Source organism: Phyllobates terribilis, unplaced genomic scaffold (genome assembly GCF_046119375.1).
Source record: "Phyllobates terribilis strain yellow unplaced genomic scaffold, ASM4611937v1 Scaffold_4__5_contigs__length_816908805, whole genome shotgun sequence".
Classification (NCBI taxonomy): domain Eukaryota; kingdom Metazoa; phylum Chordata; class Amphibia; order Anura; family Dendrobatidae; genus Phyllobates; species Phyllobates terribilis.
This window is the reverse complement of record NW_027362764.1, coordinates 535331782-535352707: the sequence shown is the minus strand read 5'-3', so window position 1 is coordinate 535352707 and position 20926 is coordinate 535331782. Positions and strand designations below refer to the sequence as shown.

The 20926-nt window shown below is 43.9% G+C and overlaps 1 protein-coding gene across 1 annotated transcript in view; it reads left to right on the top strand.

Annotated features, from left to right (window-relative positions):
- ZNF407 (zinc finger protein 407) overlaps window positions 1-20926 on the top strand; it is a 641504-nt gene that overhangs the window by 417710 nt on the left and 202868 nt on the right. Inside the window, exon 8 of the mRNA XM_073678940.1 lies at window positions 9846-10024. Coding sequence (XP_073535041.1) covers window positions 9846-10024 — 179 coding nt within the window. The remainder of the gene's footprint in view (window positions 1-9845; window positions 10025-20926) is intronic.

Below are 20926 nucleotides of genomic sequence, written 5' to 3'. Positions count from 1 at the left end.
GCTGTCCTGGATCTGAAGGACGCCTATTATCACGTTCCCATATACAGAAATTACCAGAAATTCCTAAGGGTAGCAATATTGATAAAGGGAATAGTCAAACACTACCAGTATACGGCCCTCCCATTCGGTCTAGCTATAGCCCCACGGGTTTTCACAAAGATAGTGGCGGAGGTTATGGCCCATCTAAGGGAGCAAAACATTCTGATTACCCCTTACCTGGACGATTTGCTGATAATAGGCAACGCTTTCCATCATTGCAAGGACCAACTGGCAAGGGTCATGGATTCCTTGACCAATTTAGGCTGGCTTTTGAATCTAAAAAAGTCCAAGATGGAGCTGGACCAAGTACAAGAGTATCTAGGCATTTTATTAGATTCGAGAAATAAGGAGTGCCGTCTCCCAGCAGGAAAAATTTGGAAAATGATAGCTCGGATATCTCAAGTAAAGGACCCCTCTATGACTCTGTGAAAAGCAATGTCTCTTCTAGGTTCCATGACTGCCTGTATTCCGGGGGTCTGTTGGGACCAGATACATGCCAGGGACTTACAATGGGAAATCTTGGGGGCAGAAAAATCGCTAAAAGGGCACTTAGACGGTCTGCTAACTTTGTCTTCAAAAACCTTACTTTCCCTAAGATGGTGGGCGAAGGTGGACAGTTTAACCCAAGGCGTTCCATGGACGATTTCAGTCTCGCAGGTCCTGACTACAGATGCAAGTCCCAGGGGGTGGGGGGCTCACATAAACGACCAAATAGCTCAAGGGGTCTGGACAAAGGACTTAAAGGGCGTTTCCTCCAACATGAAGGAACTTCTAGCAGTAAAATTCGCCCTCTCAGAATTTCTAAACACTCTATAGGACCACCATGTAAGAATGTTCTCTTACAACTAGGTAGTAGTAGCGTACTTAAATCACCAGGGGGGACTCGGTCCCATTGTCTACTACAAGTAACAAAATCCATCCTACTGTTTGCCGAGAACAATTTGGGGTCTCTATCTGCACTCCACATAAAAGGAACAGAAAATCTCACAGCAGACTTCCTGAGCCGAACCCAGCTGAGACCGGGCAAATGGGAGCTGAATCATTTAGTGTTCAACCAAATAACGGAAATGTGGGGATGCCCTTCCATAGACCTATTCGCCAACTGGCAGAACAAAAAAGTAGACATATTCAACTCGATAAACCCAAAGGGGAACCCAGCAGCACTAGATGCATTTACAATCCCATGGAACCACCAGCTAGCCTATGCCTTTCCCCCGATCGCACTGATTCCGAAAGTTCTGAGGAAAGTAAGGGAAGACAGGGCAAATGTAATTTTGATAGCCCCCTTCTGGCCAAAGAGGCTCTGGTTTTCCTGGCTGAGGATAATATGCATCTCCGACCCCTGGATTCTTCCGGAAATTCTGGATCTTCTTTTCCAGGGACTGGTCCTCCATCCTCAGGTAGCAAATCTACACATGACAGCCTGGATTTTGAGAGGGCTCTCTTAAAGGATAGAGGTTTTTCCCCAAATTTGATCTCCACTCTACTACAGAGTAGGAAACCTGTAACTACCAGACTTTACTTTAAAACCTGGAAAAAATTCCTCTCATATTCTGGTTCTAAGGTACAAGGGGAGGTCCCTATTACTTCCATCTTAGAGTTCCTACAAAGGGGGTTAGAACAGGGTCTGGCCACAAGCACACTGAAAGTTTAAGTTGCTACATTAGGAGCCCTATACAATTGCGACCTGGCCAGAAATAGGTGGATATCTAGATTCATCAAGGCATCATCCAGGTCTAGGCCAATCCCCTCCCGGAATACTCCTCCTTGGGACTTGAACTTAGTCCTTACAGTCCTAACCAAACATCCCTTCGAACCTTTAGCAGATGCTTCTCTAAAAACCCTATCTCTTAAGACATCACTCTTAGTAGCTCTCACGTCGGCACAAAGAGTTAGCGACATACAAGCTCTATCGGCAGGGCCCCCCTTCACGCAAATCCTAGAGGACAGGGTGACACTTAGGACTGACCCAGCATACCTTCCTAAAGTGGGATCACACAGTTTCATAGATCTCAGGAGGTCACCTTCCCTTCCTTTTGCCCTAGTCTTAAGAACAGGGGGGTAAAAGACCTACACACTTTAGACGTCAGAAGGTGCATTATCCAATACTTAGAGGCCACACGGGAGTGTAGGAAGAATAGGGCTCTCTTTGTGTGCTTCCAGGGACCTCGGAAGGGACAAAAAGCTTCCAAAAGCACACTGGCAAGATAGATAAGAGACGTCATCTCCCTGGGATACTCGTCAAGCTGGGAAACCGGGCCGGAGAATCTGAAGGCTCTCTTGACAAGGGCAGTAGCAGCCTCCTGGGCGGAAAAAGCCGGCGCTTCAATAGAACAGATATGTAGAGCTGCAACCTGGTCTTCCCCCTCTACATTCTTTAAACACTATCAGCTGGATCTAACCTCTTCTTCAGACCTTACTTTTGGTAGAAGGGTTCTGGAAGCGGTGGTCCCTCCCTAAACGACACTTCTCTGCAATTCTCTCTATGGTGCTGTCATGGGGGAAGCAGAAAGACGTAGTTACTTACCGTCAACGGGATTTCTCAGAGCTCATGACGGCACCCGTACATTCCCTCCCTTCACGCATGGGTGTACACACTTATTTGTTACTTATATGTAGTCACAAGGTGTTCCTGATAAACTCCTTAAAAATGTTAAAATTTGTGTTACTAATCTGGGGGTCCTCTCTGTGCTCTGTAAACAACTGATGCAGGAGAGAGGTACCCCCCTTTTTATCTGTAGGTTTCCTGTCCTTGAAGGGCGGATCCCCTCTCTCCGTGATGCTGTCATGGGCTCTGAGAAATCCCGTTACCGGTAAGTAACTACGTCTTTTATTTTTATTCTACATACTATTCCGGTACGTGGCACACGGATGTCACACACAAGTAATCCGTGTGCATGTGTGCAGTATGTATTGCCATCTGTGCTGCTGGAAAAAAAGACATGCTCAGCCCCATAGATTATAATGGTTGTGTGTGTGTACACCACACATACCGGAAACTCGCACGTGTGAATTGGGCCTTAGAAAGTATCAAATTGTTGAAGTGGCCACTCATTTGAGAGTTTCCATGAACAACTACCAACTATATAATCAACCCTAAGGCTACAGTCACACATTAGTGTGAACTGTCCGTGTGCTGTACAATTTTTTTCTTGGACAGCACACAGACTTAAAGTTTCATGGATCTATACACACATCCATGAAAGTCACAGATCCGGGTGTGAGATTCTTAAGACTCCGATCCATGTTTGTGGATCAGACTCTGCCATACAAGTCAAGGGCAATCCCTAAAACACGAATCAAATCAGAATGCTTTCGGTCTGCTTTCCATGTCACATGGATCCGTTGCTTAGTTATCAATTTGAATGTAATTTGAATAAAAAAAAATAAAACCATTCAGAGGTCTGTTTTATTGGTTTAAAATGAGAATAAACATATTTCTTTAGAGGAAAAAAAACAGATTAGAAAAAACATGAATGCAATAATGATGAAACTAGCATTCAGCTATGATGATACCCGAGAAAAAATATGGTCCAATTTCTCACAGATGTGTGAATATAGCCTTAGAGTTAACTCTAGTGATGAGCGAGCACTAAAATGCTCGGGTGCTCGAAGCTCGGGTCGAGCACATTAGAATACTCAGGTGCTCGACACGAGCAACGAGCCCAATGTAAGTCTATGGGAAACTCGAGCATTTTTCTGGTGGTCCCTCCCCCCGGCTTTCTGCAGAAGGTCAAAAATTGCCCAAATCGATGGGAGCAGTGCTCAATTAAACGTCAGGCATGCAGGGTATATAGGAGGGTGCATGAAAAACATAGTAGGGCACTTGGAACACACTAGTGCCCTCCGATTTTCATGCACCCGTCTCTTTAAAAAAGCCGGCCGGCAATTCATCAGCGGCATTCACCGGTACCCGACAATTTAGAACAGAAAGAATAGAGCATCACACATAGATTAGATAGATAGAAACATGTCAGTCACATATATAATAAGTACAGTGATAGTGTTGGTTACTGTACTTGTCATTTAGTGTTAAAATAAAGGATTTATTAAAAAAAAAATTGTCGTGGGGTTCCCCGTAATTTTAGTCTCTAGCGGAGGTTAAGCAGACGGCTGGGGCAGATGTTTGAAGCCTGGGAAGGGGGTAATACCCACGGAGCTTCCCGGGCTACTAATATCAGCCCCCAGCTGAATACCTAGCCTTTGCTAGCTATTAAAATGGGAGACCCAAAAAAAAATGACGTGTCGTCCTCCCTATTTTAATAGCTAGCAAAGGCTAGGCAGACAGCTGGGGGCTGATATTAATAGCCCAGGAAAGGTGCCATGAATATTGGCCCCCTCCCAGGCTAGAAACACCAGCTGTCAGCCGCCCCAGAAATGGCGCATCCATAGGATGCGCCAATTCTGGCACTTAGCCTCGCTCTTCCCACTGCCCTGTAGCGGTTGCAGTGGGGTAATAGGGTTGGGGTTGATGTCAGCTTATAATGCCAGCTAACATCAAGCCCAGGTTAGTAATGGAGAGGCGTCTATAAGACACCCCCATTACTAGCCCCATAGTCAAAGTTAAAAAAACCCACAAACACCCAGAATAAAGTCCTTTAATTGAAATAAACACACAATTCTTTAATGTTCTAAATTAAACTCTACTTACCATCACGCCCATTCCAGCTGAAGCCAACGATCTCCTGCAATAAAAATAAAATAATAAACCAACCTCATACTTACCTTTCCACGGTTCCCAGGACAGCTTCAGCTCTGCTACATTGAGATGACAGGCTGGACCGCAGCAGAACGCTGCCATCCAGCTTGCCATGCCGCAGACACTGAGAAGCTTCTCAGTGAAGCTCCTCAGTGTCTCGCTGTGACGGCATCCAGATGAGCCGAGTTCATGTCCAATGAACTCAGCTCACCTCATGCACGTCACAGACAGCGTGGGAGAATTCTCCTGCGCATGCGGTGAGCGCAGGAGAATTCTCCCACGCTGGGATGGCATTGAGATGATAGGCTGGATGGCAGCGCTCATCTGCGATCCAGCCTGTCATCAGAATGCCATCCCAGCGTGGGAGAATTCTCCTGATCAAGCGCTGAGCGCAGGAGAATTCTCCCACTCTGGGATGGCATTCTGATGACGGGCTGGATCGCAGCTGAGCGCTGCCATCCAGCTTGTCATCTTTCAGAGACACTGCAGAGCGCAAGCATGCCTGCGCTCTGCAGTGTCTATGAAGGATGGCATGCTGGATGGCAGCGCTCAGCTACAATCCAGCCTGTCATCAGAATGCCATCCCAGCGTGGGAGAATTCTTCTGCTCAAGCGCTTAGCGCAGGAGAATTCTTCCACGCTGGGATGGCATTGAGATGACAGGCTGGATTGTAGCTGAGCGCTGCCATCCAGCATGCCATCCTTCATAGACACTGCAGAGCGCAGGCATGCTTGCGCTCTGCAGTGTCTCTGAAAGATGACAAGCTGGATGGCAGCGCTCAGCTGCGATCCAGCCTGTCATCAGAATGCCATCCCAGAGTGGGAGAATTCTCCTGCGCTCAGCGCTTGATCAGGAGAATTCTCCCACGCTGGGATGGCATTCTGATGACAGGCTGGATCGCAGATGAGCGCTGCCATCCAGCCTATCATCTCAATGCCATCCCAGCGTGGGAGAATTCTCCTGCGCTCACCGCATGCGCAGGAGAATTCTCCCACGCTGTCTGTGACGTGCATGAGGTGAGCTGAGTTCATTGGACATGAACTCGGCTCATCTGGATGCCGTCACAGCGAGACACTGAGGAGCTTCACTGAGAAGCTTCTCAGTGTCTGCGGCATGGCAAGCTGGATGGCAGCGTTCTGCTGCGGTCCAGCCTGTCATCTCAATGTAGCAGAGCTGAAGCTGTCCTGGGAACCGTGGAAAGGTAAGTATGAGGTTGGTTTATTATTTTATTTTTATTGCAGGAGATCGTTGGCTTCAGCTGGAATGGGCGTGACGGTAAGTAGAATTTAATTTGGAACATTAAAGACTTGTGTTTTTATTTCAATTAAAGGACTTTATTCTGGGTGTTTGTGGTTTTTTTTAACTGTGACTATGGGGTTAGTAATGGGGGTGTCTTATAGACGCCTCTCCATTACTAACCTGGGCTTGATGTTAGCTGGCATTATAAGCTGACATCAACCTCAAACCTATTACCCCACTGCCACCGCTACAGGGCAGTGGGAAGAGCGAGGCTAAGTGCCAGAATTGGCGCATCCTATGGATGCGCCATTTCTGGGGCGGCTGACGGCTGGTGTTTCTAGCCTGGGAGGGGGCCAATATTCATGGCATCCTTCCTGGGCTATTAATATCAGCCCCCAGCTGTCTGCCTAGCCTTTGCTAGCTATTAAAATATAGGGGACCCCACGTCATTTTTTTTTGGGTCCCCCATTTTAATAGCTAGTAAAGGCTAGGTATTCAGCTGGGGGCTGATATTAGTAGCCTGGGAAGCTCCGTGGGTATTACCCCCTTCCCAGGCTTCAAACATCTGCCCCAGCCGTCTGCTTAACCTCCGCTAGAGACTAAAATTACGGGGAACCCCACGCCAATTTTTTTTTTAATAAATCCTTTATTTTAACACTAAATGACGAATACAGTAACTAACACTATCACTATACTTATTATATATGTGACTGACATGTTTCTATCTATCTAATCTATGTGTGATGCTCTATTCTTTCTGTTCTAAATTGTCTGGTACCGGTGTATGCCGCTGCTGAATTGCCGGCTTTTCATGTTTCACTGTGAGCACTGTTCCCATCGATTTGGGCAATCACTGTAATGCCACAACCACCATGGCTGTGGCATTAATGTGAGTTGCAGACAATCCCTGCATGATTGGTGCTCTAAATAGCGCCAGACATGCAGGACGGGGACCCGAGCTCCCGCCCGAGCATCGCGCAAGTACTCGGCAAGCTCCGAGCATCTCGAGTACTGAGATGCTCGGGCGAGTACCGAGCAGTGGCGAACATGCTCGCTCATCACTAGTTAACTCCTGACTTTTAGACTAAAAGCTGATTATATGTATTGTTAATTTGTTATATATATTTTATTAGATATGTAAAGTGTTTATTCTTAAGCAGATCTAACAATGAAGTCTAACCCTTATGTAATCCATAACATTAAATACATTCACAATAAACCAAATGTTTCATATTTGGGATAAAACAAATATTAAAGTAAAATGTGCCCATCGCATACACTGTTTTCTGGATAACACAGGCACCACTGGGAGACTGGCAGTTCTTAAAACATTTTTGTTTTGTTTTGCTTGACATAGAAAAATGACCACCTGCTTCTTTTTGACAGTGAACCAGTCATTAAGGAACAACTGATATTTGCAACAAAGAAATGTTCTCTACTTCTTGCCTTACCTGATTTAAGCGCCAGCAAAACACACATATTACATGTTCTGAGTCTAATCCTTTAAACGATAATTTGCCAGGTAGATTTTATGTACACAGTAAATATATAAAATATTGTTATCTAGACTAGATTATATTGTTGTCTAGATGAGATTTAAGTTCTTCCATATTTTATACATGCTGACTATCTTCTTTTAGAACACTTTTCAATGCAATTTTGGGTGGTTGTCTCAAAGAGGTTTCATTGTAATTCTGAACTACTGTATATCTGAACCAAATGTATTAAAGTGCTCATGAAGGCATCAACTTTTTATATAAAGAAGCTGATGGCTGCAGGAGCGTATTTTCTTATCTTCAACCAACAGCTGTAACCAGTGGGGAAAGCCATAGCCAGCCACCCAATTCTCCAGGAATGGCCTCTTTTAGGTCAAATGTAGCATAATGAATAACTTTCCACCAAATACATGAACAAGCCAGCTCTTCCAGCCTGAGGTCACTTATTTCGCTCTTTGGCACATGTTTCTCCAAATGTTGTAATACGATATATGGTTATGGGTTGTCTTCATAAAACAGTGCAGTGGTTAGGCCAGTGGTGCCTGGGGGCTAAACAGTTGGCCCTCGAATCTCTAACTTTCCGATGTCTCCGGCATGGCTTTTGATTAGCTATGGCTGATGCTGCACAGATGATGCCATGCCAACTTTGACAAATAAAAAGCCTTGTTGGGGAATGCTGGAAGGTAATAGATTTGCGGGATTCCAGTATAGTGTCACGGGTGTGTCAGGTGTAATAGACAGTCGCTCTGTATCTAGCTGTAGAAGGTCACTGCTCTTGGCATTGCAGACACCTTCTTAATCCTTCTTCCTTTAAGACCCAGCGGCGACCTCCCTCTTGCTGCTGATTGACACTCCCTTGCATGGGAGTTAAAAACCCTCAGTTTGCTCCAGGCAATCGTCGGTGATACTTCTATGTACAGGCTTGGAGCACTAGCAGTCAGGTAGCGTCTTCTCTGGTGCTCTTGGAGGACAGTTGGAGTTACTCCTTTGGTGTCTGCTCAAGCTAAGTTAATCCCCTTTCTTTGTCTACCTTGTTGTCTTTAGTTTGTAGTGGATCCTGACCAGAGCACACCCGTCCCCCTCCCTATCTATAGCCAAGCTCTAGAGTCATCAAGGATTTAGGGTCCTGCTCGTCTATAGGTGTTGGACCTATATAGGGACGGTAGGGTAGGCAGGGTGATATTAGATCTGCATAGGGGTGTCCACTCCCCCTTTCCCTAGTGCTTCCTTCCCCTCTTCACTTCGTGTTGCAATTAGTCTTTCCCACACCTTGCTTGACATTTAGCTGCCAACTACCACTGATCTGGATGCTGGGCCAGAGTCCCGTGAATCGGTCCTCAAATCTCTCTCTCTATGCAGTGCCTTGAAAAAGTATTCATACACCATGAACTTTTCTACATTTTTTCACATTACACCCACATAATGAAATTTATTTTATTGGGATTTTATGTGATATACCAATACTAAGTAGCAAGTATTTGCGAAGTGTAAAGGAAATGATACATGGTTTTCTAATTATTTAAAAAAAAAAAATGAAAATTGTGACGTGCATTTGTATTCAGCCCCCCCAGAGTCAATCCTTTTGTAGGACCACCTTTTGCTTCAATTACTGCTGCAAGTCTTTTTAGGTATGTCGCTAACAGCTTTGCCAATAAGCTCTAGCTCAGAGACATTGGATGGAGAGCGTTTGTGAACAGCAATTTTCAAGTCTTGCCACAGATTCTCAATTGGATTTAGATCTGGACTGTGACCATTCAACACATGAATATGTTTTTATCTAAACCATTCTATAGCTCTGGCAGTATGTTTAAGGTCGTTGTTCTGCTGGAAGGTGAACTTATGCCTTAATATCAAGTCTTTTGCAGCCTCTAACAGGTTTTCCTCCAGGATTGCCCTGTATTTAGCTCCATCTATCTTCCCATGAACTCTGACCAGCTTCCCTGTCTCTGCTGAAGAAAAGCATCCCCACAGCATCATGCTGACACCACCATGTTTGACAGTGGGGTTGGTTATTTCAGCATGATGTGCGGAGTTACTTCTCCACCACACATAATTCTTTGCATTGAGCCCAAAAAGTTATTTTTTGGTCCCATCTGACTATATTGCCTTCTTCCACATGCCATGTAAGGGACACAGCTAGCATGTAAAAGACGGTGCTCTGATCAGATGAGACCAAAGTAGAATGTTTTGAGCTAATAGCAAAGTCATGGGATAAATGATTGTACTTATGTAGCTTCGGAAAATATACATCTGACCCAATAAGTCCACAGTATGTGATGACATGACACATCGATTGGTAAATATCACAAAAGTCACCTTATGTTACACATAATTGTAATATTTCAACAAAACATATTTATATTTATTATTAGGTCAAACTGCGCTGAAAATGTCCGCAAACACATTTTGCACACCGGCAAACATGAAGGAGTAAAAATGTATAACTGTCCAAAGTGCAATTATGGAACCAATGCTCCAATGGAGTTTCGGAATCATTTAAAGGAACAACATTCAGACATTGAAAATCCAGACCTGGCATATCTTCATGCAGGTAGGCCTTTGAAAATGTCTTATTTTCCTTCTTTGTTAAATGTCTATTTTTTATTTTGGTTCTAGTCTTATTTGTTCTTCTAACATAGAGCAGAATTATAACAGAATATTCCAAATATCAAATAATATTTTATAGAAGCTTTTTAACTGTTTCAATATGTCTTTCAAATAAAGCCTTTTCATTATCTTTTAAATTCTCTTCTATCCTCACAATCTCTCCTCAGTAAGGTTATTTTAAAGCTATACATAAAGCCATGCAAAAGTAGAGCTTATGACTAAGTACATAGGCCAAGGTTGGCAACATTCTGACTTGTTATTGTAAAAAGCTGACGGGGTTACAGGAAAAAAAATAGATGTGTATATTCTTTATGTCCAGGACTTTCCTGACAGTAATTCTTTGAGCTTTTCCCAGTGGCATTTGATATGCTAGTAGCTGTTTAGAAAGTTAAAAATTATGTAAACACCAATGAAAACCATACTTTCACGTGACAAATCACACCTCTAATCATGATGTTACTGCTGTTACTTGTAGAACACTAAAGGGGCTCATGTTATTAAATTGGTATAGTTAGACAGCATGAAAAAATAAGCAAGTTTGCAATTGACTTTTTTTATTTACATTCACTCTACTGCCGTGAGATCTTTTATCTTACAGTTTGTTTCCAAGGACATCGACCATCATTGCCTGCCCGAGTGTGCACAGTAATTGCATTCTAGGCTGAGGAGTTAACTCCTGGCAGCCCATCCACCTCTCTCCAGTCCTTTTGATTTTCATACAGCAGTTAGCTGCTCACCTCCCTCTCCCTCCCTGCTCTCAGTCTTGCAGTATCACAACCCCCACAGCCACCACCATCTTCAGTTTCCAGAGCAGTTACCTTAATCACGGCTCTCACTTTCCTGAGCCGTGTGCTTGTTCAAAGGCCCTGTTATTTCTATATGTAAATATAGTGATAACTGTATATACATCAGAAAAATTAAGTAAAAAGGGTTGTCCAGTAGTGGTTTCTGCTACTATAACACATTAAAGAGGTTGTCCACTACTGGACAACCCCAGCTTAATCAATTCAGGAGCCAAATAAAAATTGTGTGCAGCAACCTCCTGCAGTGGCACCGTTCCAGCAATGTCAGCTGCAGCCAATAACAGCCACTCGTCAGCTTCAGCCTTTAATATTTAATCATTGTGGGCGTCTACTACGATGGAATATGGATGAGCTGCTGCTGAAAAACGGCTGCTCATTGGCTGCAGCTGACACATGACACAACATGCCACATCACAGACGGAGCGGCGGCTCTAACATCTCTGGAATGGCACGGCTGCAAAACCTGTTGACAGGTCCCCAATAGGCTTTTCTAATTTGATCACTCTTTTACATAACTATGGACATTATACCTATTAGAATTTTGTGTTGTTTGTGCATGAAAGTTGTTACTAATGGGTTCCTTTGAATAACTATGACCATGTATGCCTCTTGTTTTGCTCAGTGAGTGCATTGTCTGATTTATGTTTTATCAGACTTGGTTGTAAGACATATTACTAGTTTCTGCTTGTGTTATTCCGGCGACCTATGTTTACTGACTGGAAAGAAAGATCTACAGTAGATCACGACAGCTGTCAATTTGAAGCCGTGCACAACATACCCTTATATCCATAAAATAAATCCGAGTTGAGAATTGGGACAGGTAGGCTTCTCGACCTTCTCTTTTCATATACAGTAGAGCAATGGGACTCGTACAGAAGTATAGATATGCTAAGACAAAGCCGTGTCTGAAATAATCATATTATGGAAGAAAATGATTACTATGAATAATGTGTCCGCATATATTGCCATATTTCATTATGTTGTGCATTTTTGTGCCTGCACAAGTTCGGAGCCCTCCAAATGAACCTTCAGCGTATTCCTCAATGCCTGATAGAAGCAGTGATTTAAGCACACCGTTCTGAGCCTTTTTTGTCAGCATTAGAAATGTTTCAAAGAGATTGACTCTTGTCACAGCTGTTGGTGTCAGACCGCCGCAGTATAAAGCGCATCACCGTGATTGGCAGTTTATCATTCACGCTCCTTTGTAAGAAGCTTCACGTTCCGTCTGTGCCTTTCAATAAAACACCAACCAGTTTGAAAAGTGAAATCTATATTCAATTGAATCCCGAGCAGTCACAGAACTTCCCTTGTAATTGAGAATCAGATATACATTTCTTAAAGCAGATGAATGAGTCAATCAAAGCAAAGTATTGTATAGAGAAAGCAGCTGCATTATTGTTTGAATGGCTGTGTTAGTTATAATTGCAGGCTGATCTTGTCATATTTTGTCAGTTGTGGCACCTCGTAAGTAAATGGGAGGCGGGGGAGATGAGGAGTAAAAAAGGTGACATGCATACAGCACTACAGGTAGAACTGAGCGCGTCGCATGGTTTCTAGGAACGATGAAGACTTTAACTCTACTATGGTTAGTATTTATCACACAACCGGTAAAGTAATGTTGTCATAACATAAACATATAGTTTACACTCTAGGTGAATATAGTGTCTCTCACCCCTCCCCCCCCAACCATATTATTCTGTAGAGAAATAATGAAATACAAGTGATGCCGTATTCATGTTGATTGATTCAGCATCTATGTGCGTTTTGTGCACCCTGTAACACAAAGTTATATATAAGGGTACTCAATCCTACAGAGAACCACCAAAGACCGGAATTAGCCACCGTATTAAATCTGCTGGATATTCAGCTTTGAATATAGTTATGGAAAACACTAAGGGCCCTATGTACTCTGGTCGATAATTGGAACGGAGCAAGGAAAGCGGATCATTTCCAGAGTATCACTTTCTCTAAACAATCACCTGTTGAACGTGTGAAATGATTTTCACCTGAGCTTAGAAATCATTGTTCTTGGCAGCACATTATTCTGCGCACGATATGTACTAACCGCACAGAATGATTGTCTTTACCATCGCTCTGTGTGCATGAGCGTGCAGTCTGCCTGCCTGTCAAGACTGCTTATCGACTTGACTGTGTCAGACTGGGGATGGAAAAAGGCCCACCAGTAACCATCGCCAGGACCCCACTTTTCAGCTGCATGCAAATGTGATATTATCCTCAATCATACATGTATATAACAATGAACTGTGTAGATTGTTACATGAATAAGATGCTGCCTCTGTCTGTACATAGTGATTCAAGTATATAGTGGCAAGTTCATATAAGAGAGTGGTGGCCCACCGGAGGATTCTCCTGTTCGCCAGTCCAAGCTTGGGCTTACATGTAGCTGATCAATGGTTTTGTACCTTTATTGAGCTGCGGGAATGGGCCCTTATACACAGTAACTATTAGTTTCTCAACGGACAATATTTTTCTTTTACTGTATGCCCCATTAGGACATATGGACATAATAGAGACGGATCGTTAGCTGAAGACTAGTCCTTGTTAGTCAAAGATTAAAACTTGTAAGGATGGATTAACATGTTCGACATTCACGGTCAATATACGGACTGTGATATTCAGACTGATATCTAGAATCGCGGCCATTCCAATGGTGTGTACTGGGATCGTGAATGTCTATGATGTAACATGGGGCTAACAAAGAGGGCTCTTTCTATGGCTTTATCCATATATTACATAGTATACTTCATTTCCAGTCCAGTTACGTCTCTTGGGTAAATTTGCTGATTGGGGGTCTCAGAAGCCTGATCTGTAGTGATCAGGAGATATATCTTGGCCTGCTTCAGTTGATAAAGAGGGTTGTGTTCATGAGTTACCATCCTCAACACTTTAATGCTAAACTGATCTAACCATGCAAGCTTATATGGGAGCAAACTAAGACCATGTAGACTAAAGTGCCCATGTTGGTAGGGCTGTTGATCTTGTCTCACGTTATTACTAAATACATAAAGGTATTGAATACCTCTTTGACCTCGCTAACATCAGGCATGGGATGTAGCAGAAAAGTAGCAGGGGAAGATGCTAGTCCAGGGGTCCCCAACCTGTGGCTCTGCAGCCAAATGTGGCTCGTGGGCCCATATTGTGTGGTTCACGTCTCCCTGCCAACTTGGTGCATTAGGACCAGGTCTAGCAAACAGTTAAGAAGAGCAGGTCTCCAGACTTTTCTGTTTAACCCCACACAGAAGAGCAGAACTGGATGTGCATCTACTGGCCCTGGGGATGAGAAGCTTTGGCTGTCATTATACAGGTAATTCGGGGCTCTGGGCGTCACTACTCGCAGGGCTCTGGATGTCGCTCACGACCATCTGTCAGAGCTGAATTTGGCTCTTTGGTTAAGAAAGCTTGGAGACCACTGCTCTAGACAAATAGGTCACAGCTACTTTCACATTTTTAAGTCCACATATCAGATAGAGAGCAGTCCGACCACAACAGGTAAGTGTGCGCTGGGCTTAGAAAGCAGAGAAGGGCATTGGAAGCCCCAGGGATTGCATGTGCCTATTAAAAGATTGAGATAGTGAACTAGTGACAAGGTCATGTGCATCCAAAGTTACTGATACACATAGGGAGTGAAGACACAAATTGACAGAAAAGTTAATGTTGTCTATGATAGAAAGATGTCAGAACACCCAGTGCATCGCAGCTTGTTGTGTATGGGGCTGCGTAGGCAAAGACTGGTTAGAGTGCCCATACTGACCCCAGTGTAATGCCCAAAGTGCCTGCAGTGGGCACATAAGCATTAGAACTGTACCAAAGAACAAAGTAAAAACGTACCCTGGTATGATAAACACATTTCCTTTTGCATCAGTCTATACAACAGATTTGTAACATGACTATTCATTTAAATGCAGGAATCGTAATCTAAAATGCTCTTTTAATACAGTTTTTCTATATTTGCAAGAATAGTTTTGCAGCAGTATCTGCCACTGAGCACCGACTGATACATTTCTTATGATTAATAATCACAGTTAGGTTCAAATACTAAAGGCCACACGAAATTAGACTCAAAATCAAGAATGTGGATCAGGCACAAACTCATTATGGATCAAAAGGTTACAGAAATCTATCGTGAATGAGAATGAGCTCCTAGGGACTCTTGTTGACAAAAATCCAAGCTAGAAGGTATTTCATGTTTTCTGTTACATATTCCTAGGAAATATTTTACACATGTAGCAGAGCTGATTTTGCCACTGATCTGCTCTTCTTTTGCGCACCATAATAACTCCCACAGTTAAAGAGAAATTTGCTAGAGTAAAAACACATCATAATTGTAAAGTGTACACTAAGTGAAGAATGTACTTGTGATCTCATGTGCTATCTTTCTCATATAGCATTGTGGGTTTTTTAACCTGTTATTGTAATAATAAGCTAGAGGCTGTCAGTTAATCAGGAGAAGGTGGCACTGGGCGGGGAATAGAGATGGAGTGACCGATCTGCAAATAGTTCTTATGCTTCATTTGCATATCAATTCAAACCCTGATTTCTCAATAACAGAGAAACACACTTACCATGTAAAGGTATTGCTGTACTTCTCTTTTAAAGAGCTGCATTCATATATACAAGTGACAAGCAAAAGGGTAACAATTAGTGTTGAGCATTCCGATACTGAAATATCGGGTATCGACCGATATTCGCGGTATCGGAGTTCCGATACTTTTAGAATATCGAATACCGGAATCAGAAGTTCCCATAATGCCTGCGCTCTGCAGTGTCTCTGAAGGATGACAAGCTGGATGGCAGCGCTCAGCTAACTGTACTTGTCATTTAGTGTAAAGGATTTATTAAAAAAAATAATAGTGTTTTCATGCACCGTCTCTTTAAAAAAGCCGGCCGGCAATTCAGCATCTGTACCCGACAATTTAGAATAGAAAGAATAGAGCATCACACATAGATTAGATAGATAGAAACATGTCTATATAAGAAGTACAGTGAGAGTGTTGCTTACTGTACTTGTCATTTAGTGTTAAAATAAAGGATTTATTTTAAAAAAAATTGGCGTGGGGTTCCCCATAATTTTAGGCTCCAGCGGAGGTTAAGCAGACAGCTGGGGCAGATGTTTGAAGCCTGGGAAGGGGGTAATACCCACGGAGCTTCCCAGGCTACTGATATTAGCCCCCAGCTGAATACCTAGTCTTTACTAGCTATTAAAATGGGGGACCCTCCCCAAAAAAAATTACGTGGGGTCCCCCCTATTTTAATAGCTAGCAAAGGCTAGGCAGACAGCTGGGGGCTGATATTAATAGCTCAGGAAGGGTGCCATGAATATTGGCCCCCTCCCAGGCTAGAAACACCAGCCGTCAGCCGCCCCAGAAATGGCGCATCCATAGGATGCGCCAATTCTGGCACTTAGCCTCGCTCTTCCCACTGCCCTGTAGCAGTGGCAGTGGGGTAATAGGGCTGGGGTTGATGTCAGCTTATAATGCCAGCTGACATCAAGCCCAGGTTAGTAATGGAGAGGCGTCTATAAGACACCCCCATTACTAACCCCATAGTCAAAGTTAAAAAAAACCACAACACCCAGAATTAAGTCCTTTAATTGAAATAAAGACACAATTCTTTATTGTTCTAAATTAACCCATACTTACCATCACGCCCATTCCAGCTGAAGCCAACGATCTCCTGCAATAAAAGTAAAATAATAAAGCAACATCATCCTTACCTTTCCATGGTTCCTACGACAGCTTCAGCTCTGCTACATTCACATGACAGGCTGGATCGCAGCAGAACGCTGCCATCCAGCTTGCCATGCCGCAGAGACTGAGAAGCGCAGGCATGCTTGCGCTCCTCAGTGTCTGGCTGTGACGGCATCCAGATGGGCCGAGGTCATGTCCAATGAACTCAGGTCACCTCATGCACGTCACTGACAGCGTGGGAAAATTCTCCTGCCCTCAGTGCTTCAGCGTGAGAATTCTCCCACGCTGTCAGTGACGTGCATGAGGTGAGCTGAGTTCATTGGACATAAACTCACCTCATGCACGTCACTGACAGCATGGGAAAATTCTCCTGCACTCAGCGCTTCAGCGTGAGAATTTTCCCACGCTGTCAGTGACGTGCATAAGGTGAGTTCATGTCCAATGAACTCAGCTCACCTCATGCACGTCACTGACAGCGTGGGAGAATTCTCAGGGCCCTGGATGAGTTGGGTACAGAGCCAGAAGATGGCGCTTCTATGAACGCGCCATTTTCCGGGGTGGCTGCGAACTGCAATTTGCAGCGGGGAGGGGGGGGGGGCAGAAAGCTTGGGCCTCCCTGCGCTGCAGATTCCAGCCCTCAGCTGCCTAGTTGTACCTGGCTGGACACAAAAATAGGGCGAAGCCCCACGTATTTTTTTTTTAATTATTTCATGAAATTCATGAAATAATTAAGAAAAAAAGGGCTTCCCTATATTGTTGTGTCCGGCCAGGTACAAATAGGCAGCTGGTGGTTGGGGGCAGCCTGTTCCTGCCTGCTGTACCTGGCTGGACACAAATATAGTGCGAAGCCCCACGTCAATTTTTTTAAAATTATTTCAGGAAATTCCTGAAATAATTAAAAAAAAATTGACTTGGGGCTTCGCCCTATTTTTGTGTCCAGCCAGGTACAACTAGGCAGCTGGGGGCTGGAATCCGCAGCGCAGGGAGGCCCAAGCTTTCTGGGCCCCCCCGCTGCAAATTGCAGTCCGCAGCCACCCCGGAAAATGGCGCGTTCATAGAAGCGCCATCTTCTGGCGCTGTACCCAACTCATCCAGGGCCCTGGTGCGGTGGCTCACTGGGTAATAAAGGGGTTAGGGCCAGCTTGGTATTATCAGCTGGCCCTAAGCCCGAAATTCATGGGGTCACGCCAATATTAGACATGACCGCCATGAATTTCTAGTGAAGTATTTAAAAAAAACACAACACCCAGAATAAAGTCCTTTAATTGAAATAAAGACACAATTCTTTATTGTTCTAAATTAAACCATACTTACCATCACGCCCATTCCAGCTGAAGCCAATTATCTCCTGCAATAAAAGAAAAATAATAAAGCAACATCATCCTTTCCTTTCCATGGTTCCCACGACAGCTTCAGCTCTGCTACATCGAGATGACAGGCTGGATCGCAGCAGAAAGCTGCCATCCAGCCTGTCATCCCGCAGACACTGAGAAGCGCAGGCATGCTTGCGCTCTGCAGTGTCTGACTGTGACGGCATCCAGATGAGCCGAGGTCATGTCCATTGAACTCAGGTCACCTCATGCACGTCACTGACAGCGTGGGCAAATTCTCCTGCGCTAAGCGCTTCAGCGTGAGAATTCTCTCACGCTCACCGCATGCGCAGGAGAATTCTCCCACGCTGTCAGTGACGTGCATGAGGTGAGCTGAGTTCATTGTCGGCTCATCTGGATGCCTTCACAGCCAGAAACTGAGGAGCGCAAGCATACCTGCACTTCTCAGTGTCTGCCGCATGGCAAGCTGGATGGCAGCTTTCTGCTGCGGTCCAGCCTGTCATCTCAATGTAGCAGAGCTGGAGCTGTCCTGGGAACCATGGAAAGGTAAGGATGATGTTGGTTTATTATTTTTCTTTTATTGCAGGAGATCGTTGGCTTCAGCTGGAATGGGCGTGATGGTAAGTATGGTTTAATTTAGAACAATAAAGAATTGCGTGTTTATTTAAATTAAAGGACTTTATTCTGGGTGTTTGTTTTTTTGTAACTTTGACTATGGTGTTAGTAATGGGGGTGTCTTATAGACGCCTCTCCATTACTAACCTGGGCTTGATGTCAGCTGGCATTATAAGCTGACATCAACCCCAGCCCTCTTACCCCACTGCCACTGCTACAGGGCAGTGGGAAGAGCGAGGCTAAGTGCCAGAATTGGCGCATCCTATGGATGCGCCATTTCTGGGGTGGCTGACGGCTGGTGTTTCTAGCCTGGGAGGGGGCCAATATTCATGGCACCCTTCCTGGGCTATTAATATCAGCCCCCAGCTGTCTGCCTAGCCTTTGCTAGCTATTAAAATAGGGGGGACCCCACGTCATTTTTTTGGGGGGTCCCCCATTTTAATAGCTTGTAAAGGCTAGGTATTCAGCTGGGGGCTGATATTAGTAGCTGGGAAGCTCCATGGGTATTACCCCCTTCCCAGGCTTCAAACATCTGCCCCAGCCATCTGCTTAACCTCCGCTAGAGACTAAAATTACGGGGAGCCCCACGCCAATTTTTTTTTTAATAAATCCTTTATTTTAACACTAAATGACAAGTACAGTAAGCAACACTGTCACTGTACTTCTTATATATGTGACTGACATGTTTCTATCTATCTAATCTATGTGTAATGCTCTATCTTTCTGTTCTAAATTGTTGGGTACCCGTGTATGCCGCTGCTGAATTGCCGGATTTTCATGTTTCACTGTGAGCCTGTTCCCATCGATTTGGGCAACCGCCTCCCCCAATACATTCTACATTATTGTTAGTTGTTTTCCTTCATGTAGAATTAACCTACAAGGAAAGAAAGGGTTTATTTTCATTCCGATATTTGTGTCCCATTGACTTGCATTGGTTTCCGGTATCGGAATCGGCGATATCCGATACTTTTTGAGTATCGGCCCGATCCATTCCGATCCGATATTTCCTGATATCTGAAGGTATCGCTCAACACTAGTAACAATGTTTTGAACTTTAGACTTTCAGGCTCCATATCTCACCATCCACTACAGCTTCGAACTTGAGACAACCATCATTTTATAGACAATCATCTTGGCTATCTCATACATAAATTTGACTTGCAACTATTTAGCATATGATTAGTTATGCAGATTCTTGTCATGTCACTGCATTCTTACTGTTGTGCTCCTAGTTGTGGAAAAATCTTTTTCTTCCTGTATAATACAAAATACAACCTGTTCTCACATTCCCTAATAGCTCAGTGTGTTATTAGGTTAATTCCCAAGTGAAAGGTCACTGGTTCGAATCGAGGAGCAGCCATGAAGAAGATTTCCCAGGAAATAAGAGCGTCATCCAGCTCATCAATAGCGGTCTCTCGGCCAAGAATATTGCCAAACTGCATGATGTGAGTGCCATGTGAGCTGGAAGAATACGAAATGAAGTCCGTTCATCCATTCAAAAGCCTATAGGTGGACATCCAGGCAAAATGTCAGTATCAACAAGTCAGCTCATCACAAGGGCTAACAGTTCTGGTACGACGACAGTGGAGGTGGCTCGTATGCGACGCACATTACACTACTTTGATATCGTGGATTGAAAAAAGGGGAAGAAGCTTCGACTTCCATATCATCATAAGAAGCATCGGCTCTAGTTTACAAAAAAGTTTGAAAAGTTGACAGAAGATTGGAAATGGGTGATATGGAGCGATGAGATGAAAGTCAGTATTCTGGGCTCTGATTGGTGCAAATGGATCTGGAAGAAACAAGGGCAAAAGCGGCTAATGGATTGGGAAATTGAAGGAATTGTCAAGTTCAGTGGAGGAAGCCTGATGATATGGGGTTGTTTCACTGTCAAAGGCATTGGATACTTGACCAAGATCAATGGTGGTCTCAATGCTGAGATATATGTGAGTATCCTGCAAGACTAGTTACTTTGTACATTCGAGTACTATGGGGCGACATAGTGTTCCAGCTGGATAATGACCCAAAGCGTACGTCAAGATTGGCAAAGAAATGGTTCAATAACAATTAAGTAGAGGTGCTGGATTGGCCCACACAGTTTCTAGACTTCAACCAATCGAACACTTGTGGGTAGAGTTGAAGAAAAAACTGTATATACACGGTGTGCAGAATTATTAGGCAAGTTGTATTTTAGAGGATTATTTTTATTATTGATCAACAACTATGTTCTCAATCAACCCAAAAGACTCATAAATATCCAAGCTTAATATTTTTGGAAGTTGGAGTGGAGTTTTTTTTAGATTTGGCTATCTTAGGAGGATATCTGTTTGTGCAGGTAACTATTACTGTGCAGAATTATTAGGCAACTTAATAAAAACCAAATATAATC